Source organism: Anopheles stephensi, chromosome 2 (assembly GCF_013141755.1).
Source record: "Anopheles stephensi strain Indian chromosome 2, UCI_ANSTEP_V1.0, whole genome shotgun sequence".
Lineage (NCBI taxonomy): Eukaryota > Metazoa > Arthropoda > Insecta > Diptera > Culicidae > Anopheles > Anopheles stephensi.
Genome location: NC_050202.1, coordinates 1,778,767 through 1,804,092, shown reverse-complemented (window position 1 = coordinate 1,804,092; position 25,326 = coordinate 1,778,767). Strand labels below are relative to the sequence as shown.

Sequence of the window (25,326 nt, the reverse complement as noted above, 5' to 3'; positions counted from 1 at the left end):
TTGCGTCGGCCGAATATGGGAACAAGAGTGAGGCAGAGCATCATCGAGCCTTCTCTCGCAAAGATGGTGGTGAGATCAACTTGAGAGAGAATGTTAGCTGGTGGTCTATACAACTGTGAACGGAACTTTGAACATGCAAATCAAAAACTGTGGAAAAAATAATTTCAAGACAACTTGAAACTAGTTTTTTACACGTCAAATGGAACATTATTTCAAATTACACAAACTTCTCTTAAAACTTTTTTGTCCAATCAACATCAGTTTACAAAAGGAAAGAGATGGAAACAATCGCTCGCTGTCTCGAAGCGCCGTAATCTCGCGAGATTCCCGCTCCCGACACGCGTTCAGGTTTGCGTTGCCGAAGAAGCACATCAGGTTTTTTCTCTCGCAACACTCGAAGCGAACGGACGTGCTGGGTTGGTGCGTCCGCGAGTGTGTTTCAAAAAAGGTGGTTCTTGTATTAAACTCTACGTAATGCAAGCGCGCAGACAATAAAAGAAAAAAAATCAATTCACTGTTCAATCACAAAGTAATAAAATAATAATTTGCTGCAAAACGCAAATTTTCGGCAAACGTTTTCCGGGTCGCATTTGTCAATTTTGCCAAGTATGTGTGTGTAGCCGTGTTTTGGAGTGAAACTATCTAGAACGTCCGGAAGGGTTGCAAAAGATCGGGTAAGCGAAAGAGTGGGGCGGTTCGTTGTTGTTTTATAGGAAGGGGGTGGCGATGGGAGTGGGACATTAAGCATTAGAGAGAAAAAAAACAAGATCTGACTCTTCCCACCCGCACCGAGGAACGGCGTGTAACGTCATTTAACCGTAGCTGAGAGAGAGCCAAACAAGTGAGAATAGGGAAAGTGAGAGTGAGCGAGAAAGAGAGTGAGCATGACAGATGCGTAAATGGTCGTCGGTGCGAGCGGGATGCGAAGATGTGTAGTAAAAGCATTATGTTGAGCGCGCATAAATGCATATGTGTGTGCAGTTGTGTTGTGAGGTTTTTTTTATTCAGTGCATTTTATCTCTCTTGTCGTTTTTTTCTGTTGTTATTGCTGCTACATGCAAGAAATAAAAAGAGGATGGCAGCGTGCTGATTAATGAAGTGAAGTGTGATTATATTGCCGGTGTTGCTGTTGCTCACTGCGAAGGGAAAACGCTTAACCTCGTTGCTGTTTTTCTTCTTATCAATTAACGGGATTTCAATTTTTGTTGCAATTTTTCATAACGCTAATTGTTCAGCACGGCATGGAAGTAATTTCAATGTTTTTCTGCTGTTTTGCATGCGTGATAACGATGAGAGGGATTAAGTGACGTGTGATCAACAAACTGTCTTTCTTGTTCACCACCTTCTACGCGGTGAGCTCGCAATAGAGCGATAATCTCAGTGGCGTGAATTTGAGTGTGAATTTATTTCCGACAACACAAGGGTTCTTTATGCGTGCGCTCATGTGTGTGTGTGTGTGTGTGTGTGTGTGTGTGTGTGTGTGTGTGTGTGAATGTGTTGGTGCATGGTTTGCATGTTTTGTCACGAAAACTCGATTTCTTTTGTTCCTATTGCACCCAATCGATGTTCGATCGCACTTTTCGAGAGGACACTTCCGTACATGTGTATGTTTGTGTGTGCGTAAATGCATGTGTGTGAATAAGTAATAAATGATTGCATATACATTGTCGATCCGGCTCCATCCAATCGGTCCGTTTTTGTCCCGCTGTTTAAATATTCATTTAGATTCATGCACACACCAACACACACACATGGCGCGTATGTCGCCTTTGGAACTATTTCGAAGGCGTGCGGTGAGTGAGTGTGTGGTTGAATGCTTTGTTTTTTTTTCTTCGTTACTGTTGCCTCGGTAACGTTCAAATAGCAAAACAACGCACCAAATTACGGTTAAAAATGTGGGACTGTGTGTTCAGGTTTTTCCAACGTGTTTTTATGTTGGTATTAATGTATTGTTTGTAAAATGATTGCCAAAATGTAACGGAAAAGGAGAAAAGCTTAAAATAGTACATTAAAAAGTGCGTAAAATACATTACATACATGCGAACGAGTGTGGCTGTGTGTGTATTAGATTAATTTTATTCCTCTCACGCTATTTCAACAATTAATTCTCGAAATATTCAGACATGAAATGATTTTTTTATAAAATTTTTTTTTTCATTTCTCCCAGCAGTGAACCTTCTGCCGAAGTAATCGTGTGCGTGTGTGTGCCCGCAAGGTGGTGTTGTGCGTGGCAAGCAGTCTTGCAGTAGAAAAATTACGTTTTTGTGGGTTTGGTGAGAAATTAAATAAGTCAAGTGCACAAAAAAAGTATATAAATAAAGCCAAAAGCAGCTATTAATCTCCCTGGAATGGAATACGGCTAGTGTAGTTGGCTCAGTGCGTGTTTCCGTAAGAAGTGTGGTGGAAAAGTTAATGAGATAAATTGAAGAAAAAGCAAAAAAAAGTTCAATTAAGTTATCATTAAATGTCTCATTTGTGAGTTGTCTCGTCTCGCGTGGTTAATGAATTCACACCGTCGTCGATCCGATCGTCTCGTCGGTGTCGCCGGATAGTGAAGGAATAGGGTTGTGCCGGGGGTTGGTGGTAGTGGCGGTGCGTAATCCGCAGTTCTGCAAATCCTGGTATTGCTTTTCCCATTAGTTTGGAAAGTCTGCCGTGCGGCGTTGAGTATCATTCCTTCTCATCTCGCTCTCACTCACCGTCGTGAAAGCCGGCTGTCAAAACCGTGAATTGGTCAGCATACAAAAAATTGATCGCGTTTTAAGTAAAGTGAAAAAAAAAACACGAATCTGCCCCTCGTCGTTGCTCGACCCCGTATGCTCGCGCGCGTATTAAAGGCCGGTTTTTTGTTTTTGCTGTAAAAATGTAAATGGAGAAACTCGCTCACGGTTCACGCTTCTCATCACGCAGCAAAAAAATCGCGCTCACTACCGCGAGATTCTCTCACCGAAAGCGACGACGAATTACAGTTGGTTTATTTTTTCCCCGTTTTTGTTGGCAATAAATTTGTGCGTTTTCTGTGGCAGAAAAAAACTCACTAGCGGAAGAAGGCCTAAAGAAGCAAGAAAGAGAAGAAAAAAGCAACATCATCATCATCGGCAACAAACAAAACGCGTCCAGCTAGCGCTCGCTGTCCCTCTCACTCTCTGACAGTAGCAGCAGCAACAACAACAGCGTTCGTTCGGTCAGGTGGAAATAACATCATCAATATTGAAACCGTGGTGCAATCGTCAATACGACGAATAACAACAGCAGCAGCAACAACATCGGGAAGCAAACGCAATCCCAGCATCATCAGACGGCCCGATTATGGATATCAGGGTGAGTTGTTTAAATGACAGCTTTGACATTTTTAACGGGTTCTGTGGGAGATACGGGGGAAATGCCATAGGGCGGAAATGGCAGGGACGCAGAGTGAAATTTTCCACGAAATACGAAAAACAAACACTCTGGGAAAAGCGGATCCTGGCGCGTATGTACATCACAGGTCGCGTGGAGTATGAAACACAGGTTCCAATTATTAAATTAACTGTGTTGTTGTTTTTCTTTGTGTTCATACGCCGTTTTCCATGCCCCACTTCGACATCAGTCTTCCAGTCTCCAGAGGCCACAGTTTTTATCGGTATTGTTTCTGGGGTAAATATGATTAGCCGGAAGTGTTGCACTCACTCAATGGCAGGTGTCGTTTCGGTGTGACTGCGTTAGATTAAGCTATTGGGCTAACAATAGGCTTGAAATTAACGATAACACTTCGCCAAAGTTGAATGTAGGATGCAATTGCTGAATTCAGAGTATTGCATAAATTTCACAGCAATCGTTGTACGTCAAGTGCATCGCTCGAATTCGTCGGAAACAAATATGTCCGCATGACATATTTTGTACGAACACACAGCCACACACGCTGCTCTTCTTCTCGGTATGTAAACAACTGTCGCTCGTTTAACACAATATTGCTTCGAAGAAAAGAATAGCACGTGATATGTGACGCAGCAACAGCAGTGGTGGTTTGGAGCGCATTTGCACCGAGATCGATAAGCTGTTCTTTCAGCTAGTGTTGCCATATTGTAGTAATAACTTTGTACCAGATATTAAAATAATGTAATAAACATTACTGGACGAGCAAGGGATATTTAAATACAATATCCCAACTTGTGTAGCATTTCGCCTGGATTTCTGAACTCTTTGAAATACGTTTCAAAGTAGAGAAGTAAGCCTTCAAGAAATGAATTGAGGACATTGACATCAGGAAAACCCTTATGAATATGTCCGAAGAATAATATTTTCTACACATTGAAAAGGAAGCCAGAGTCATCTACCTAGAACTCTTGTTGAACTCTTGAAGATTTCTTTTAGAGTTCTGTCTATCAAACTAATATCGCACGACTAGTATACCATAGAATCTTCAGAATTCGAAAAATCCATCAGAATCAAGTCAAGTTATCTATTTCTCTGATGAATCTTATTTCCCATATTTTGAAGCTAATTACATGTGAGCTTCCTTTTCTGGCGTTAACCTGCGGCGCAACCCCTTGTTTTTCCATCAACATCAACACACATTGTTGGCGATAACGCAAATGTTTGCCCATGCACTCACTCAGTCACAGTCTCAGCCAGTCAGTCAGTCACATCGCTTTCTTATCAAATCTGTGTGTATGAACCAGACGAGGCGCTATTTCTGTTGCATTTCTTGCGCCGCGTTTTTGAAACATCAGCAGCAGCGCTCTGGTGTTGATGCTATCACACTTGTGCTTTTGTTGGGCAGGGTGGTAGATTTTTTTTTGCTCCCATCCCATCCCTAACTCTATTCTCTTATCAACTTGCCGGGGTTACGGGTCAGTTAACGAAAGTTGAAGAGCGCGGGTTTGCAGCTGATAATATGTCGAAAAACATAGGCAGCATTTTAGACGCTGTTTTGTTTCAGCGCTGCATACAATTTTCTTGGAAATATTATCGATTACGCGATAGGAGATGGTGGGGAAGCGCAAAGCCAAAGCTTTGATTTCGGGTGTGTTGTGCAATAGCGCTAGTCCTCACCCATTATTTCGCTTAATTAGTTTCCTGGGGTCGCTTCGAAGCGTCATAAACACAAACTTCATACAGTGGAACCTGTATGATTCTGCCTTACCTTACACGTGTCTGCTCGTGGTTTATGATGCGAATATAAAAATAGCAAATTGGTTAATTTCGGAATAATGTTAAGGTCTCCGACACACGCCCATAAAACGAGAATAACTTTAGAGTTCGAAACACATCAAACCTTTGATGGTGTACCCTCATCAATAGTTGGATGCTGGGATGGGGATTTACAATTCTTTTCCGCCTTGAGTTCGGCTAGGAGCGGTCCGATTGTAAAAGCGAACTTATTCTTCCTGTTTTTTGCTTCACTATACACTCGCTCCCTCTTGTCATAAATGCGGGTTTTAGCTAAAACCGAAATGCAAAACTTCGTTGTGGGAAGAGACTTCGTTGAACGGTGGTTTGGAGCCCAAAAACTGGTTCCTTGTGTTCGGAGCATAGGGTTTTATGTATTTTAGGAACTACAAATAAGCTCCATAAGCGATTTCAAAATTTTATGTTTCGGATATTATGAAGTTTTGAAGTTAGGATACCCTAGAACCATCATAAATCACAAAACGACATACTCGCCAGGAGTTTTTCTCCCTTTTCCGCTTTGTCCAATAGTTGCAGACCACGACTCTTGCTGTCTTCAAAAGTAAGGATTCGCATTTCAACCACACACGATGATCATTTTATGACCTGGCAGAACTTCACGCGAAAACATGCCGCAAGTGACGCTTTCAACTGCCTTTTTTTGCACGGTTGTTGAACCATGTTCTCTTCTCGGCCTGATTCTGTCGCCAATGTTATACGAATTGAGGAACGATCGAGTGGAGCAAGTAACGAAGTCTTGGATGTGGGTCACGGGTCTCTCTCTCTAAGGAAGGTTACCTCCCGCAAGTTCGGTCAGGTGGGTTTCAGCTTCGTCTTTTGTCACGGCTTAACCATGCTTTTACGGGTGTGTCGTTTTGCGGCAAGAACGAACATCGTGTGTCGTTTTATTGCATAACCCTCTGGGGGGGTCCTGTTCTTAACGTGTTGAGTTTGGCAGGACGGATACGGATGCATTTGCGTTCGATGTGGTAGATTTGCTCCCGGGGAAGCATTGAAATAGCTGATGTAAAATCACTTTAATTCGATTGGTCATGCATGTCCCATTTTTGTCGTGATTTGGAAAAGAAATTTTAATATTGGTCATGTTAATTGAACAGTTCTCTTGTTTAAGGTCAGGCTGTAAAGATTTGTAACTGTATTGCATCTTGATACCTTTCTAAAGCTGAACTTCGTTAAATACATTCAAAAATGTCTGACCTCGAACACTGTTAAGCCTTTCGAACTTTATTGTAGTAATAAGGAAATTTTGCACAGCATTGGTAAAGCTTTCTATCTATCACACCCGTGACGACTATTTTTATAGCAGATACGGTAACAATGTGCTTGAGTTTGAAAAAAAGTAGAAAGGATACTATTTTTAGCGCCACTATGCTTGCATGTGTCTGTGAGGAGCTGTTGGCAGTAAAATCGATACACACGCCTCTCTCCTGTGGCTCATCAATCAACACTAATGTCTTTTTGCCAAGTGGACAAATGTAAGATTTCCCTGGACAAAATGGTGTATACTCTATAGCACCAAACATCAACACACACACACACTTCATCATGCTTTCATGCTTTATGATTTACAGTGCATTTTCCCTGCGCAAGAAATGAATATTATTTATGTATGGGGATAGAGAGATGGAAGAGAAGCTGATTTACATTTTATAGCACTTTTTGAATATTTGAGAAAGTTTGAGGATGTTTTTTGAGCGGTTCTCAATTGAATGCTTTCTTTCACCGGTTGACACAAAGTAACGTGACAACATAACAACATTATAGATAATACTCTCACAGGCTCGAGTCCGATCGAGATTATAAAACTGACCGGGCGGGCATGATGTAGACACAGGGCGTTACCGATAACGCTATCCGATCGCTCGATTATGGAGGCGTTGAGCTCGGAATATAAGCAACCGCTTGATTTAATCTCTGCTACAAACGTCGATAGATTTCGAATAATAAATTGAATTAATGTTAAACTCACTTTCCGCAAAATTTGATTGCTGTGAAGCTGTGGCATGAAGTTGAATTCGGATTAATTTAGCCTTTGTAAAATTCAAAATCCAAATTACCGTGAATAAAATCAATTTTCCTAGTAGAGAGACGCCACATTTATCATAGCCGAAGCTCTCTAGTTGTCATACTCCAGTTGCAGCATTCGCTTTGGTACAATGTTGGGGCCACTAATTGTGCAAATGATTACACGTGTCAGAATCAGATGTGTGGTCATTCATATTCCCAAATCCTTGCTCGAAGCATTGCCGAACCGAACCGAGTGGTATGTAGTGCAAAGGCTTTTGCGCTTCAAAATCGATCCGTTCGACGGTTGGTTTGGTTTATTTTATGAAAATTATCATTCCCAACATGGAACGGTTTGAGGTGCTCGGGATGGCTTTTAATTAGTAGTGGAAAAGCTTTTGATGTGCCTAGGAGGTTTTCATGCGTTTTATGATAGTTTCACATTTCAACGACGTTATGTTTTTTTTGTGTGCATGTATGTGTGTGGATACATTTACAATTTAATTGAATTAAGAACAGAACAGTTTGTTGAAAATTCATTTCCATAATGTTTGCCCTAGCACTATCGAAACGGATACTTGTTTTTATAAACATATAGCATGTTTTCACGATGATTTTATTGTATTCAATAATTAAAGCTCAGCAAGAATATTTATAATTTCTGTCACTAGTTTCTATGCTTCTATTGTTCAACGATAGTCTTCAAAAAGAGCCAAACAATCCCTTGTTCGCACAAGCAAACATTAAGCTGTCTGTTTTTCGCAAATCGCCATTGCTAATCCCGGCATGACAAACATTCCAATGCGACTAAAGGGATGAAAAGAAGTTTTTTTTTTCCGTTCCATCCGCTTTTTGCTTCCGTTTTGTCAGCGATCGGCGCATTTGTGTGTGTGTGGTGGATGCTTTCTTCCAATCGATGAACGACGTTTTTTGATTGTTGAATTGAATCTCGTGTATGCGAGCACAGCATCCGACTGAGAGCTGTATAGACACACTCACACCATTCGAATTGGGAGGGAAATAAACATCCTCATAACCGCTTCTAATCGGCCAACAACACTCTACTCAGAGCGCACGACGGGTGTGTGTGTGTGTTGGTCACGGTGGCACCGAAATTGGTGTGAAAATTGTGAATAACAAGAGAGAAGGTCCGTAAGGGATGCCTTGCGGAGAAGGTGTGGAGGAAGGAGGAAGATGGTCGGATGTGTGAGAAGAAGTAGAAGGAGAAAAAAATAAACATGTCCAACAATGGAAAAAGGGAGAACCTTTGCTCGTTTATGAAAAGGAGAACCCGTATGTTATGTGTGTGTGCCTTTAATTGGTAATTGAATTTTTCCCCATTTTTGCTTGACACAGCAGGAGGAATATAGAACGTCGTTTCTGGATCACTCTCTCTATATTGTGGTTTGAATGGTTTGTTGAAATTCTTGGAAATTTGAAATATAAATTTTTCTTCGTCTGGTTTAAATTCGGATTTGATACCAATACCTGCCGCATGAAAGAACGTCGCCTTATCCAGTATCCTACCGGGATTCTCTCATCTCACCAAATTGTATTTGGGGCTAATGCGGACACCACATCCTCCTAATCCGGTAAAACAAGTCTCCTCACATTTGCTGTTTTGTTTAAGTACAACTTAGATTTAATACCTTGAAACAAGCGCACGCTCACTTGTTGTTGTTTATCATCACTTTCTCTGCGTCGTAAATAATCATCTTTACCGCGTTGTTGCGTGAGCGTAAGGAAGCGAAACAACCTTTGTGCGATGCGATCCGTTGTTCTTGTTTCGCCTTTGGGCGCGATTTTAATCTCGGTCCATCTCTTGCGAGTGTGTGCTGCTGCTCCACTGGCGTTTATACCGCCCACTTGTTTGCTTCAGACGACAGTGTGGCGTTAGGAGAGTTCTCTTGACTTGCTTGTTTGTTTTGATTACTAAATCAAGAATGCTAATGCCAAAAACGTTTTGTAGTTTTTTTTTTCCAAGAAAAGTGTCAATGTATTGCGAGACATTGTCCCTGGTGTGTGGAGGAATTCTGATCAAAATAAAAGCAAATAATCGAACCGTGAAAATGATATCAAAGGCAACAAAGTTGGTTAGGTCCATCCATCACTGCCCTGCGAACGACCGTATGTTTGAATGTTGTCCGCCGTCGCGTTTCCTTTAGCGTGTCGTGAAGTTGGTGGAATGCCCTGTGGGAATGGGTTGGTGGGTAATTGTGACCGAGTGGTGTGTTTCACAATCTGGCGAGGTCATACGGAGAAGTAAATTCATAAATTGATGCTGGTAGAGGAGACAGTCCAATTTGATGATTGGCTGGCGGTGGTGCTGATGGTGATGATGATGATGATGATGGTGGTGCTTTACGGTAAGGTTGCTAGAGCTCTAGTGTGTTGATGGAAACGACTGCTCTCTCACAGTTTCCGAACCAAGCACTACGACGGGGCCTCCGTTATCTCTCGAGACTCAAAATGGCTCTCCAATCGAAGGGTTTTTATGCTGATGATGTTCGGCATGCTGTAGCCCTGTGTGTTGCGTGAAAGAGAGAAAGAAGGTCACACGAAAACATGGGTAAATTGGAAACCCCGGGGTCCCGGCATCTCCCCGGGATGTTTGTGGCTTTATGACGTGTGCGATTTGCCATTTTTTGCGTCCTTTTGCTCCCTTTTTTTGTTCCGTTGGGTGAACGCGATTCTCAAGGTTTTTCGGCAAGATGATGAGGCCACGGTATTTAAGCTGTGGAAGCGGGTACGAGCGATGGCACAGAGACCCGATTTATTTTCTTTGGCAAATTGTTTCAAAGCTGCGATCGGAGGAGGAAACAGGAAACGACGCCATACATACAAACGCACACTTTGTGGCAATGAATGCGCATTTTTGATTTGCAAAGTCATGAACCGACGATTGCGTGATGCATGCATATGCTTTATTTCCCACTGCATGCATTACCGAGCGAGCGTATTAATATTTCATTCATACCTTGGGTTGATGTATTAGAATTTGAGCGCCGTTTTTTGTCTCATAATTTTATAATTCTTGTTATGCAATTTATTTATTTACTTCACTAAAATGGAGAGGCCTTGTGCCGTCTGCCAGTCTATCATCCGATAGTTTGCTGTTCGCCTTAAAGCTGATTTCCGAAACAAAGGGATCAGTAGCAGAGTGGCGAGTCCCCAATGAACGGTGGGTCATTTAACGTGTGTTTCCCTCAAGAGGATATTTGTGACGCTCCCAGAGTGGCCCCAGAGTGCGCCAAACAAGGAGGGACGCGCTCGGTTTGGCTGGCCCGCGCGTTTGAAAAGGACGGTGGGGAAAACTTTTGCTTCTGCGCTCGTTTTTCTTTTGTGCAGTGTGTTTCCCGGTGTTCCGGTGTATTTTGAAATTTTCTCCGTTTTCCGTCGGTATGTGGCCTTTGCGCGCGCCCTCCTGGCAACTTCCGGCTGCTGTTCTCCACAAATATTTTGTCTCTCGCTTTTGCTCACTTGCACGTTAGCACAGCACTCTAGAGCGAGAGAAAACATTGAAGAGAAGTATTTTCGTTGTACCAATACAAGCAGCTTGATTTTGATACATTTTTCCTTCTTTTCCCGAACCGCCGGGTAGGTGGGTGGGAAATTCGAGCTGGATGCACGCTTTTCCTCCCAAGTGGGAGCTAGATAGAGAGAGCGAGAGAGCAAACGCGCGCGCGGTTTTCCATGTTCCGTCGACAATCGCCTCACCCCGTGGTTTTTGCTCGAAAACGAAACTAATTCCTGGTTCTCCGAATAATGAACGGGAGGACGAATGGGGGAAAACGAAGGAAAGCTTCGATTCTCCCACATTCATGTTTTAGTCAAATCGTGGCCGGTAGGTCGAAGGTACCAAAGGAATCCGGGTGGGCCCGTATGACAAACGAAAGAAAAAGCCCTACAACAACGACCGAGGGACGACGAGGCCAATTCATCTATATCCTCGCTCTCTTGCGCCCCAAAAGCGGGAAGTGAATCCCCTAAAGCGGGAAAAGGTTTGAAAAGAAATCAATAATGCAAACATTAAAGCGTTATAAAGCGACAGGGGGAACAGAAAATGTTTTAGGGGATGATTTTTGTAGTTTTTTTTTTGGCTTGCTCGCTTATGCTACAAGGAAAAAAGAGACGTTTTTAATACGTAAATGCGTATGTGTTTGCGATAGTTATTTAAATGTCTGTCGGCTCCGGTGCTCCGTGGCTCAAGAAGTAGGTTGTTTAATGGATTGCCACATACCGGTGGTGCTGAGCGTAATGAATGCCCCAATGGAGGCCAGCGCTCATCTTACACATCCGAGTTGCTATGCACAACGAGCCGTAATCGAAAGAGTATATTTTAGTTTTATTATTTAATGCTAACAGAGTCGTGGCGTAGAGAGCTCGAATTGGGAAACACCACACCATTTGCCGCCAACCAGTTAGGCGTATCGTGTTGACTAATTGGTGTGACGATGTACTTAATTTTGAGACAAATTATAAATTTCATGCTTAAGTGAGCAATGGAATAAAGCGAGAGAGAACGTGAGAGAATGAAGCAGTTAATTGATATTTTTGATTATCGGAGTTTTTTTTTCTTCGTTTGCTTAGCAATATTATTAAGAAGGTTTTTAGTTTTATAAAGTTGCTCGAAAAAATGTATTGTTTGTAACTCAAATAATTATAACTCTTATCTGGTGCCTGTGCAAGACATTATTAAACGGATTTTGACAGCTTGATATTTGGTTCGATTAAATATACTGCCACTTGAAATATATACTGTCACTTGAAGTATATTTATAGCCATGCAAACGCTATGCTCATTAGTACCAGGCGGACTGTGTGTTAAGAGTTTATTGACGTTTGATAATTAACAATTTTTGACAGCTGTCAAATGGTTTTCATAGTAATTGTAAAATATACTTAAAATGAAAACTCTCCATGTTTAAAACAATTGTTGATTTGCTATATAACAATATTAAGCCGAATATTGCTTAAATTGTGAGTTATGTCGAAATCGCTGATTGTTTTAAACATCCGGATACTTACTGTATGGACTGAAAAGCACTGTCTATTCATTACCTGTTATGTTGCTCACTAGCATCAGCATTCCAATTAGCGTGCGCACACTTGAATTAATAGCAAATCCCATTACAACAAGCCACCTAACTCCATCTGGTGCTCGGAAAGCTGTTGATGCGCCCAAACTCTAATGCCTGAACTAAACAACAACAAATAAAAGGAAAAAAATAATAATGTATGCAAAGGCACAAAATAGCGTACCGATAAAATGGTACAAGCGGCATTCTCGTACATAAATCCATATCTCTCTCGGTGTCATGAAGGAGGTGGTGGTCGGTTGCGTTGCTACTGCCTGCTGCTGGTGGCTCTTTTCGGGTGGATTTTACCACGAGGAGCTGGGGTGGTAAGATGTGCTCGAACGGCGGATGCTCTAGTTTTTCCTCCCTTCAAATGCCGCTCACTCTCTCTCTCTCTGTCTCTCTGTCTCTTTCGCTCTAATTCACGGCACTCTTCCGTTGGCCAGTTTTCCGTTGCTTTTTGTTGGTCTGTTTGTTTCGGATTTTCCTTCATCTAGCGCTATTCGTTAGTTGCAATACCTCCGAGTTTATTTTTTTTCTGGTGCTCTTTCCGGTGTGTGGTAAATGATAAACGGGCAAAGTTTTGCAAAAGCATCGTTTTTCGAGAAAATGGCAGCAAAAGATGCAAAGAAAGTGGATTCGGTGGGCCTCGCGCATATCCTTTTCTCGAAGTTCATTCAGCCGGTTTCAAGCGCTGCTATCTCCCTATCTCTCTCGCACTCTTTCTGTGTGTCGTCTCCTTCTAACTCTCCATTTTATGCTGGTTAAAGCATAAAACCCCAAACGACATAAAAGGCGCGGCGGTTTTCCACATGCCACGATGGGTGTAAGGACGGGTTTTGGGTGATAAAAGTTTTTTCGAAAATTGCTTTAATATTTTAATACAATCGATTTGTATGGGACTCGAGCTATTTATTTCCTCGCTTTGGCTTCTTTTCTTCGAGTGAAAGAGTTGCGGAAAGGCGTTTTTATTATGGTGATAGTACAGTCCCAGTCGGCAATTGCTTTAGGTAAGATGCATTGCAACATAAAGCGCAACATAGATTTCAGATTTCTTTGGATAATTTTGTTTTATGTAAATTTTATTATGCTAATTTTGCACAGAATTATTGATAAAATATAAATAATTTGAAAGGATTTCTCTGAACACTTAAAAAATGTCGAAGAACTCTAAGGTATTTCTTCGAAAAATAATACTCAAACTGGTTTCCTCCCTTGGATGGATGACGATACAACCGAAGGAAATTGCTCACTCACACAAAGGAAAAATAGATCTTCCTGTCCTAGTTTTCGAACAAAAAAGTGAATCCCTCGCTACACGAATCGCACGTTGGGTGGGGTTGAAACACGAAATTGTTCAAGTATTTGACATTGTATTGAGGTTCGGAAAATGGATGAATCGTAAAATTCTAGCTCTTTTAACGATTGGGGGTTTGGAACATTTTTATAAAAATTTGGGAAAAAACATCCCTTTAGCTTCAATGCACTATTTGAGTTTTCCTATTTTTTCCGAAGTCTTTTAGTAAACTATGTATCAACATATTTTTAATGTAACAAAAGGTTTTAAGCTTTGCGAAGTTATTTCAAAATTTCAATCTAAAATTGGAGCAATTAAACGAAACTTTTACAATTTTTGTTATACTTGATGCTCGTTACTTATTTTTCATCTATTAAAGGTGTCTTCTGTTCGGCTGGAAGCAACAGTAGTCCTTACACATTTTCGGCCTCCGGAACACACATACACACGTGCACACGCGCACAAACCTTCCCACACTGCACACACAGACACACATACACGCACACACACTACCAAACAAATACATCATTGTGCCGCTCCAGTGGGCTCTGGATTTGACGTAAAATGATATCGATTTTTCCGCTTTTTCCATTGCTGAAACTTTTACCCAGCGTCGTCGTTGTCGCCGTCGTTCGTTCGTTTGTGATTCTGTGGACCGGGGCTTTCTGCCCGGACGGCCTGTCTTGCCGGAACCGAATCGAACCCGAGTGTTCGAGTTATAGTAGAGTGGACGACTTGTGTGCGTTGATGTTGCTGCTGCTGCTGTTGTTGGTCTGTTATTCCGACAAGTCACTTGCTTCCTTGAGCAGGCTGGCGATGGCTTCTCCGACCGAGCGACCGGGTGATGGTGGCTCTGGTTTCCACATCCTGATTTTGCACATTTTCCAGCACACAATTTTCCATCCGATTTCCCATTGCTCATGTTTGTCTTAGTGTGCAGCGAGATGAAGGCAGACTCGCGCAACGGGAGGTGGCCAAGGTTCTTAATGCTGAAGGTTTTTTGGGAAAGTTGGCAAAGGTGATTACAACTTTAAAAGTCTTCATGTTGTAGTTAAAACAAATAAAGGAAGTAGAGCGAGTAGATTAATGGAACTGGTTTTAAAAATTAAAATTTCGTCAAACAGTGGGATTAGGTGGTGAAAATATTTGCTAACTATCCTATAATTAGTTATATTTAGTCTTAATATTGGTCCTAAATATTGTTTGAAAGTGCTCTTGTTTTATTACAATTGTTACGACAGTCGTCCTCGACCATGTATTGTGTTCAACAAACACATTTTAAGAATGTAATATGCAATTAAAGTAACAACCTGTCTTAAATTGCGTTTCCTGATTTTCCCAAGGATTAATGAGCGGGATTAATGAAATGCAGAAACAAACATCGTATTTATAAGTTTAACTTATTAGACAGTAGAAAGAAATTATGAAAGTTCATCCAATAACTGGAAATGTTTATCATGAGCTTAAAACAGTGAGGCGCGAAAGAAAGAGATGCCACAAAAAAGGATTTCATTCCACCGGACAAAAGGTTGCCCAGGCCTTGGTCGCTCGTTCAAGGGGCAGCTGTCGAGAGAGGGTCAAAGGGCGGAAGTTTTCCATTACCCCTCGGTGGAATATAAATTCCGATTATGGTCCCGCTTTTCGGACGAGAACGAGAAGCACATTTCGGTTTACCGGCGCGATACCTCTCCTGCTCCCTTTATCTTCAGGCTCATGCGGCTTCTCGCTCACTCTGACTCTCTGGAGTTGGCTGCCTGTGCCCTGTGCACCACGTCACTCTTGTATTGGATTTGTTCTCACTCTATCCTTTTACACCAGGAGCGAGCCATAGAGCGACCCAGCGGACGGACGGACCGGTGTATTGCGAATTCATTTTCTCTGTGCTGTTGTTTGCACAGTTTTTCCACATCTCGTTAAACCTTGATTTTCCTCCTTGCGATGAGCGACAGAGCGAGTGCAAGAAGCAGAGAGTGTCTGGAGGGTGGTTTCGAGCCCAGTTTTCCTCGCTTCCCCAAATTGTGTCCGCGCTCTGTCTCTCCAAGGTTGCTTGGGCTGTGTTCGGGTTAGTTGCGTTGAGATGGGTTTTTTTGGTTATCGTTTTGCTTCATCACTTAGCGGTGGGAGAGTAAAAATTTTAGCATGAAGCATATTTCCATGATGTGATCGTTTTGAGGGACGTCGTTGACGTTGTTTAATGCTCGGTCGGCAGGATTTTCGCAAGGAACGGCGGTGCAGTAGCAAGCTAGTCGTTTTTTTCCCTTTTCGCTGACACTGAATTCACTGTTTACGGAATTAATTACAATGATTTACGTTTCTACTGTGTCTAGAAATAATGTTGATAGATTAATGCGTGTGTGAGATAACGCAATGGCTTGAATTGGAGAAATTTTCCCAGAAACCCATACAAACCGATTGATTTGTTACAATTCGTTTCAAATGCAATATTTTATAACTTATTCCACTTAAAAGCATTTCCGGTAACTGTTGCCGGCAAGTTCATTCCACCTTTACGCGGTACGATTGGAACCTACGGCAGGAGCATGATTAAAATATTTAGCATGAAGAAATGATGCCTGTGAAGCACTTTTCCGGAAATTGTAACACACGTATTCAATAAAGAAACCATTTCCAACGGTTTCCACTTCGAATGCATAAGGTCGGCGGGAGGCTTTTTCCGGGAAATAAAATCCCATCTTCTAATAGCCGTTATAGTGTGTGCGGCTATGCTTGCAAGGGACAGATGTTCCCCAGCAAGGCCCTCATCCAGAACAGTATCGCCCGCGCCACTCTTAGATGTGCAATGAAAGTCTACTCGAAGTAAAATAATGATATAAATACGGTGCACACACTCCGCACAAGGAGGGAGGGAGGGAAGTGTTTGTCTTTAGTTAGAGGTGGCCACAGTACCGTGACCAAGAGTGCATGTGGTGTGTTGTGTACCGTTGAGAAACATTCTAAATATATGCAACGAACGAGAACACCCGCTCTCTCAAGTGCACCGAAAACCGGTCAGCGGATAGTCGAGTGGGCAAGAATGGAAGTAAAGAGGTGGGAGCGAGAGTAAGGGTGAGACCTTCCCCGTGATCCCCGATTGCCGCAAATGCGGCTCCGTTTCCCTATCGGTTCCATCATAAACCGATTGCTCATTTACTTTCATCTGTTCTCGGCCATCGTGTCCCACAGCAAGCAAGCCAGCCCCAGCAGCAGGGCCATCGTCATCGTCTCGTATCGATCGAGAGGGTTTTGGGTGGGAAACAAAGGGGGACGATTCTGGGGGACGAGAGGGTGCTGCTGCAATATGCACTGCTTTTGTCACTCGAAGTGCATAGTCGTTTACCGTGAGGCCTGTTTGTGCCGTTAATGTTGGGTGCAATAAAGGTGAACGATAGTTTCTTCGATTTAAATTGAAAAGTTTAGCGGCCATCTGTTAGAATAGATAAAATGAGCGATTGATATTGATTTCCAGCGAGAGCTTTTGTACCGAAATTAATGAGCCGAGCGAAAGGTGGCTCGTTGGTAGGCTGGCGAGATTATTTTTATATTAGCGAAAGTACATATTTGAACACACATGGGGAATTTTACGTGCCCAATTGGATATTTTGTTTTTGCTTTATTTAAACTAGTTGAAAAACTGTGTTGATGTTGTGTTTGAACACCCCTTTCTCAGTTCTCGACCGGACGTGCCGTATTCTCAAATATATTATGTACAAAGCTGGCTTAGCCGCCATCCTTTGTACGGTTTCCCGACAACCTTTGCCCTCTCGGTAAAAGCCAACGATATTGTCGTGGAATAGCAAGCTGTACCGGCGAGTTGCATATTAAAACTAATTGCAAAAAATATATTGCTTCCAATAATTCCTTCCTTACTGTTAGTTTCGAGAAAAATAGCACATCAAAGTTTTCCTCTATTTATCACCTTTTCAAACTTACCTAGCTTAGTCACACGAACCGCTCGTGAAAGGGCAACATTGATTTTCAATGCAAATAAAACCATGCAAAAAGCCGCTTCCGCCGACGAGGTTCCGAACAGTACACGTAGGAAGAGATATAGTTTATTTTATTTCTTCTTTCCCTCGGAATGGGTTACAACAACCGTTTTGCTATTTTTACCTTCTTTTTTGTTTGTTTGCGGGCGCTCGTGAATTTTGCAGATTTATGCAAATAGCATTATATTGCTACGGAGAGCAGCAAGCTTGGTGTTTTGTTGGGTGCTCTGTTGCGGTTCATTGAAGGAAAGCTATATGGTCGTTTTTGCCTTTCGGAAACTGATTGATAACACCAAAAACGAAACGCTTATCGAAATTCGCAATCATAAAAGGGGTGAGTGGTGCTAAAAGCGAGATAAATGAAAATAATATCCCTCTCCGGTGTTACATGAGTCGGGGAAAGTCTATTCTAATTTTTATTGTTGTGAGAAGTAATTATTTAATTTTATTTAAATGTTTGTTTGCTCTTTTAACATAATCAATCAGCATGCTTGATGTAGTAACGCAGATAAGCACATCGTTGGCAGATGGACATGGTGTACTTAGGTAAGGCATAAAATGTAGTCCATCTAGGTGTAAGCAGTACGAACGAAGGGAATGTCACGCACAGCGTAGACGTTAAGCCCGCCGACAGCAAGGGCTTTCAGTCAAAATCAATAATACCACATACAGCTCGTAAATGCGCTGTGAAAAGAGTGGGCAGAAAATGGGTTCAGAAATGGGTAAGAATGCTCTCTAGAAAGGACCGAAGACGAACAAAACGATAAGACGCGAGGAAACGGTGAAGAGAAGGACACCTCCTAAAGAGATGTTATCCTCCGGTGCGCCGTTGCGTTCTCTTCCCTGTTTGTTTGCGGTGCATTGCCATTGCCAAACCGGAAAACATTGGATGCTGAGCTGAACTCCGAAGATGCACCACACGCCGCTCCGGCTGCTGCTGGCAAACGATCGCTTTTTAACTTATTCTTCTATATTGCACTTCCCTATCCGGAGGTCGGTTTCCTTAACATCGTCGGTGCTGGTTTTAGCTTGTTTGCTTTTTGAATCCCGTTTCCTTCTTTCGGTTTGCTTGTTCAGTTCTCTTTGGACGGGGTTCGTTTTTTTTTGCGCTGCTGTTTGTAGACCATTGTTGTGCGTCTGCTCCTGCGTCGAATGAATTACGGTAAATCTTGTATTATGATTGCTACGCTCTTTGAATGCAACCTTTATTCATTCAATTTTGTGGAACCTAAATTCCTGTTATCTGGTTCTCTGGCGGATGTGGGAAAGGGAGAGGACGGGGCAAGCAAGGGCATAAGTCGGTAGTAATGCTATAATTCTGCAACAATGAGTCATAAATAAGAGAAAGTATATAAAGATGGGTGGAGTAGAGATAGTTGGAGAAAACAAACAGATAAATTATTGAAATGACATGTGTGCATTAAACTAGTTTATTATTTTAATAGATTTTGTATATTTTTTTTTGCATTTTCAATCAATTTTACTTGAAAATAACACATACACAAACGTGATAAATATTACAAAAATTGTTATATAGTAAATGCTTTCTTGTAGAAACACAGTCGCAAGGCTAAACTGTTCTCAAAATGTTATAGAGACAATTCAGAAAACAAACAATCGAATAGACTTACACGTTGAGAAACAAAATAATAGTAAATTTTGTATTGCTTCGTTTAATTTTATATCAATTTTGCACTGCTTTAAGGAAACAAAGCTAAAATATAAAAACACAGAAACAATCATCCGATAAAATGATAATAAGTACTAAAAAAAAACTTGCTTAAGAGTAGAGCTTTTAGAGAAGCAACCGCCAAGCCACCATAATCTAAAAGTAATAATGAAACAAAGTCTGTAAATCAAAATAAAAGAAGAACGAAGTCCGTTTAGCACGAGCTATGGAACAACGAGAAGGAAAAACTAAATAAAACAAAAATTGTAAGAAAAACACATTTTAACCGTGGGTGGCGCTTGCTGAAGGCACAAAACAAAGCAACGAAAAAAAAGGAAAAACAGTACCTTGGAAATATGTTGCCCTGTCTCAACCTTCACCTTCTCCTCCTCATGGGTGGTGAATGTTTTCTACCACCGTCGTCGTCGTCGTCATTATAGCTCGGGTGGGTGGGTTGGGAGCGAGCGAGTAACGACGCAGCAAGCGAAAATGGATTGGATGGAAAGCTGTTAGGTACAGAAACCGCGCACGGACGGAAAATGGGTGATGCTTTATCAAGTACCTTACAGTTTGCACACACACACAGGCACGCAGTGAAAGGTGTCTAGAATGTGAAGGGTTTAATTATTTTCTATTAAGAGAGCAAGACTTGTATAAGAAAGCTTCAAAAAAGCTTGATCGGATGATGGTGCTTATGGAAGGCTATGTTTAAATTAAATTTGTATGCCAACTCTTATTCCGGGCGCTTATCAATCCATATTCTGCCATTCGGCAAACAGGCAGGCACAGGAGTAGTAAATCGGAACCAGAAAGTGTCCATGTTTTGTATGCGGTTCGTCCGTCCCCCAACACTCTCCCCAACGCATTTTCCATCACATTTTCCACGTATTTTCCTGTTCTCCATGTGTGTGTGTGTGTGTGTGTTTGGCCTCCCCATTGTATGTGTGCTCGATTTCATAAGGCACTCGGGTTGCTTTTCCGATGACGCTGGGCAAAGCAAGTGTCGGCGGCGTTGTCGAGGATGGAAAGGGATGAAAGTTTAACTTGCGAGAAAATTGGAACTCACCAATGAAGGAAGGGGTTGTGCTTTTCTACCCCCAGCTAAGGCCAAGTCTACTGAAGCACGAGGGTGGCTCGAGGTTGTAGATAATATTCGTTTCATATCTCGTCCACTCGTCAGAGCGCCCGGACTCGGCTGATGGTGCAAACTTTACCTTCCTCTTCATCATCCCCCACCAGTGATGAGGGAGGGTGGGGGGAGGAGAGGGAATGGTGGGTTGGACGGTAACGTTTAGAAAACGAGGGAAGAATTTTGAGTCTAAGTTCAGCAGAGCTTTCCCGGTGTTTTCTTCACCAGTTTTCCTAATCCCGGCGAAACGTCATCTAGGCTCCCCGGTTTTTGACCAAGGTAACGCGATATTGAAAATCGTCGTCACTCACGGTTTTCCCTGGCCTTTCAATGCTTCTCTCTCTCTGCTTAAAATCGAAAAGGTTTCGCACAATCAAAAGCTTCTGTCGTCGTCGGTAGACATCATTGGGGCGTTTCCTTGCTTGTTTGAAGCTTTTCTGTTCTGCTTCGGGGTTTTCTACTAATTTAAGGGTGGTTTTGGTGCAAGTGCTTAGTACTGTTTTCATGGTAACGTTTATTTTATTAGCTTTTCTACTAAAATTAGGGTTTGAAGGTTAAAATCGTTTTCCAATGAATTGACATTCAATAAAATATTTTTATTTTTATGATGATATATCATAATTAAATAAATTTAAAATTTTTATCAGAGATTTTATTTATAAATTAGGTCCGTTTCTTTTCGCATTCGGAGACAGCGCTTTTCGATCAAAAGTTTCATCCGAATGGAATGTGGTATTGTCTTTGGGAAGAGTAGGAAAGGGGAAAAAAACGCTCCTCCGATGGTAGAAAAATGGTACGAAACGGCTCAACAAAAAGGAGAGCAGGTGGATCCTGTTCGGCGGACGTTCGGGTTTGACTTTACAACCAGGGCGTAAGATGCGGAGCAGAGAACATAGCGTTCAAAACGGTGGGGTAAGTTAGGGAAGGATAGAAGGGTTGAAGGCGAACCGCAGGTGGAGGGGGTTGCTTTTAAACTTGTTTCCTCGGTTTGATTCGGTTGGGTGCGATGACGGCCGAATGCCAAGGGTTTCGACTCGCTCTTTGACTCCTTTTTTTTTGGTTTTTGGTGAGAAGTTTTTAATTTAACGTTTTGTGTAAATGTTTGTACAAAAGCGGTGGCCTCGCTGAAGGTTGCCGGGGTAAATAAATTGTGAAATATGAAATGAGTTGTAAAATTAGCGCAATTCGTAAGCGTTTTAGGTGATTAATTGTGCTTTAACGTGTGTGGTCTGTTCAGACACACATTGTATCGGTTTTATTTGTTTGGTATAAAATTTTTGCCGTCTGTACGATTGACCCAGAATCACGGTAAACCACACCACAACTGTGACTCGTTTGGGTGAAAAATATTTACACTCCCTATCACAAATTTCGTTACCACGCGTTTCGGCGTATTAATAACCTACTAACGAAACAAGACAACCGGCGACCCTCCTGCGTGTACTCTCCTCCAGGGCGTGAGATAAGATAAGACAGCTTCCCTTCATCACTCTCCTTCCATATTTCCACCTCCTCCCGGGATCTCTCTCGGGTACACGTACTGCTTGTTTGTCAAATACATGTGTCAATTGGTTTGCTTTCGATGCAAAAGAAACGTTCTTTAAGACCAAATACGAGAAAAGAAAAACAAAAATCAACACCTAGGCCAACCACCCAACCACGTGCTTTTCAAACCTGTGCCCTATCGGGCATGGGCGAAGAGTAGCACACAACCACAACCACACAACTACAACGCGTTCCGCGTGTGCGTTTGAGCAAAACGGTTGCTGCTGTCTTTTTCTGCGCTTCCAAAAATAAAACTCGGCCAGCAAGTACGGCAATTGTTGGATCGGGGAAGGAGGGCGAGGAGGATAAGGGTGTTGTACGGCGCAGGAAAAAAGAAAGAAGCATCATCACACAACATCAACATCAACCAAGTCCGATGGAGCCAGCAACATAACCACGGCTCTCGGTGTGTGTTTAAAGCGTTGCATTTTATCGTGCTGCTGATCGTTTTGTAGTTTTTGAACCCTGGCTGGCTGGCTGGCTGGCTGGCTGGTAGGCGGTAGCGAAGTCAAACCGGATCGAAACCGATAAGTCTTTATGGAGGTTATTTTTACTAACCTGTCGATAAAGATGTATTTACTGACAAGTAAATGACTGGTAGGTGATTTTATGCGGTCAGTTTTGGTTTTTTAATGGGCCAAGAATTAGTTCAGGGAGAAATAGTTTCGTGACGACGTTACTCAGAAACAGACCGGGAGCAAATGATATTTGTATTGCTGTTTTAATGATTTTTATTTAACTGTAAAGTCAAACATTGCAATTTTGATGTTTTATTCATTGTGTAAATTGTTATATTAAGTTTAGAGTGTTTTTAAGGGTTATAAGGCCTTTGGTATATTTTTTGTCAGTCTAGTTTTTGATTTTCTTTGAGGTTTTTGTTTTAGTAATGACGCAATTTATGGTAATTAAAATGTAATATTAACCTTTGCTTCATTATTTTGTAGCATTTTTTATTAATTTTAATTCTTTCCGTCGTTTTATTGTGTATTATATTATTCATGCTGCGATTTATTTTTCTGTAATATTTTATGAACATTTATTGTATTGTTATAGAACCTTCATATTTCGTAAGGTTTCTTTTATTTAAAATTTACCAACCACAAATGGAAACCTTTTCTCGCGATTTTTTTCTCGAATTCTTCAACTATGCTCTGCTCCACTTCCTCTCACAAAGCAAACCAAAAAAAGTAAACTCCATCCACTATCTTAACGGCCAACGGGAGCCTTTTCGTGCGTGCAATTTTAATTTTGTGCCACATTTTCATGCTGTCACTTCTGTATGTGTGTGTGTGTGTGTGGATAGGTCTTTTTTGCCATCTCGTTTCTTTCTCGTTCCGGGTTTGCTCGGAAAACTGGGTGCGGTGGTGAAAATCTTATTGATGTCGTATTTCCGCTGTACTTCAATTATTCATATCTCTTCGCACCGGGTCTCAAACACACGGTAAGTGTATGTCTGTGTGGGGTGGGGGGGCTGAGTTGGGTTTACTATTTGCTGGACACAATGTGCTGCTCCGAAACCTGCTTCGAAACCTACTGCTACTGCTCCGTGGTGTATAGAGCGGGCTCCGGAAATCGATTTAACGAACTGAACGAAAACCACCCTAGAGACCGATAGAGAAGCGCGCTGAGGAGGAGAAAGGGGAGAAGGTGGAGGGTTGCTTTTCTGTTGCGGAGCTGGTTCATGGGGGGATGGTTTCGTTAGGGGAGGAGTGTAAGGCATACCATTGCCACAGTTAACACAGTTCGATGGAGAGAAAGGGAAAGATAAGAAAGAGAGAGAGGGAGAGAGTGATAGAGAAGTATGAAGGGACGTGAAAGAAATACTTTTTCTATGTTTAACAGTTAAGTTGAAAAGTTAACCTTGAAAGTAATACAAACATAAATTTTCCCTACACATTTTTGTTGAAAAATTCATTATAAAATATTTTGAATATCAAAGTTGATTAATTTTACTAAAAGAAGGGTATAATTTGAATATTTGAATACGTCTTTTTATACAAAAATATCCTAATCGATATAGCTTTAGATGCAAAATAATACTTGTTATTGATTCGGTGTTAAATTGGGGACAATTTAATTTGTTTTCATTTCCCAACCAACATATCAACTAACTTCCTTTTCATGCGTCAGGCGGGGGGTATGGGTGGAGGGAGGTGATTTGGTGGAGAAGCAAAAGAGTATAGATCGTTACATAAAGCCCCATAGCATAAACTGTTGAAACACGATAGATACGACGGGGTGCGAAACGATACGCGCCGTGCGATTTACAGCGAGCGAGAAACGCAACCCGTACCGACCTAGAGAGAAAGAGAGACAGAGAGAGCGTCAGAGAGTGAGCGGAAAAGAGAAGGAACGGTTAAATAAGATTGAAGCAGAAAAGAAATGTTGAAAAGGGGTTTTGGGTTGGGTGGGCGAGGGGTGGTTTTTTGGGCGGATGGGTGGTGTAAGTGGGGGTGGAAATTGGTAAGCTACTCTTTCCCAGCCGCCTGCTACACGATGGGACACCGAAGCGAGATGGAAGATACACAGCAACCGAGCGAGAGGATTTAGAAGCAGCAGCGAGAGGAATTTTGTATGTATTTAGCTGCGCTGCTATGTAGTTGGTGGTTTTATGTATAGAGATGGGTGGCTTGGGCCCCCCCCCACCCCGGTATGTATGCAGGCACACGTACACTTGCCCCACGTTGGGGCGACGGCAGCAGCAGTGAAGAAGAACCTTTTTGGCGAGAGTCATTAGTGCGAGGGAAATAATCATCTGAATGATGGATAAGGAAATGAGACGGAGTCGATCGACCCCCTCTCGACACAAGACCAGAGCCCAGAGGATTGTCGGGTTGCTTTGCCAGAAGTCTTGGAAGGGCTGCTGCTTAATTTTTTGACATTCTCATTCAATTCGCTTCGATAATCTGGAAGATCTGGGGAATCTGGGATACCTTTTGGTGAGGGCTTAACCCAGTCACCTCAAGACTTTACCGATAGTTTGATAATATTAGAATAATTGCCTTTAACGGGTTCTTATTTTCTAATAAAATTAAATTTTAACTACCAAACATCTAATCAGGCAATTTGACTGTCTGTTCAATGATTTTAATGATACGCTGTGGTTCGCTGTCATGTTGGTTTCTGCTACAGGTCAGCTGAATTCTTGCCACCTCAACGTGCCGTTGTTACCTTGAACTTTTTTTAAGTATATTTTTTTTCGCTCGTTTCGGCTTTAAATCCCTTGAGAATGAGCGCGGTGCAGCTAAGCTCTGTGCTCCACAGCACAGCTCTAGGTTGCTTGCTGCAATTTGTTTTTGTTTGATTTGTGTGTGTTTTTTTGCGACAACTACTTCTGCATGGAAGAGCAGCAAGTGTCATTTAGGCGGGGATAATGTACGCGAGCGGTGGAGATGACATTACGGTCCAACCGGGCAGACCTTGAGCTTATTGAGAGCATCTGTAAA

General features: G+C 42.0%; 1 protein-coding gene across 6 annotated transcripts in view; it reads left to right on the top strand.

Moving 5' to 3' along the window:
- The first annotated feature begins 364 nt into the window (after nucleotides 1–364).
- The window catches only part of LOC118504870, a 59,845-nt gene continuing 34,883 nt past the window's right edge, over nucleotides 365–25,326 (top strand). The window contains exons 1-2 of one of the 6 annotated variants that reach the window (XM_036039919.1): nucleotides 365–448; nucleotides 2,168–3,321. In XM_036039919.1, the coding sequence (XP_035895812.1) occupies nucleotides 3,310–3,321 (12 nt within the window). In that variant the 5' untranslated portion in view covers nucleotides 365–448; nucleotides 2,168–3,309. Of the gene's footprint in view, nucleotides 675–972; nucleotides 989–1,231; nucleotides 1,248–2,167; nucleotides 3,322–25,326 lie in introns of those variants that run through there. The other 5 variants (XM_036039918.1, XM_036039916.1, XM_036039915.1 and 2 more) reach the window with 5 other exon arrangements.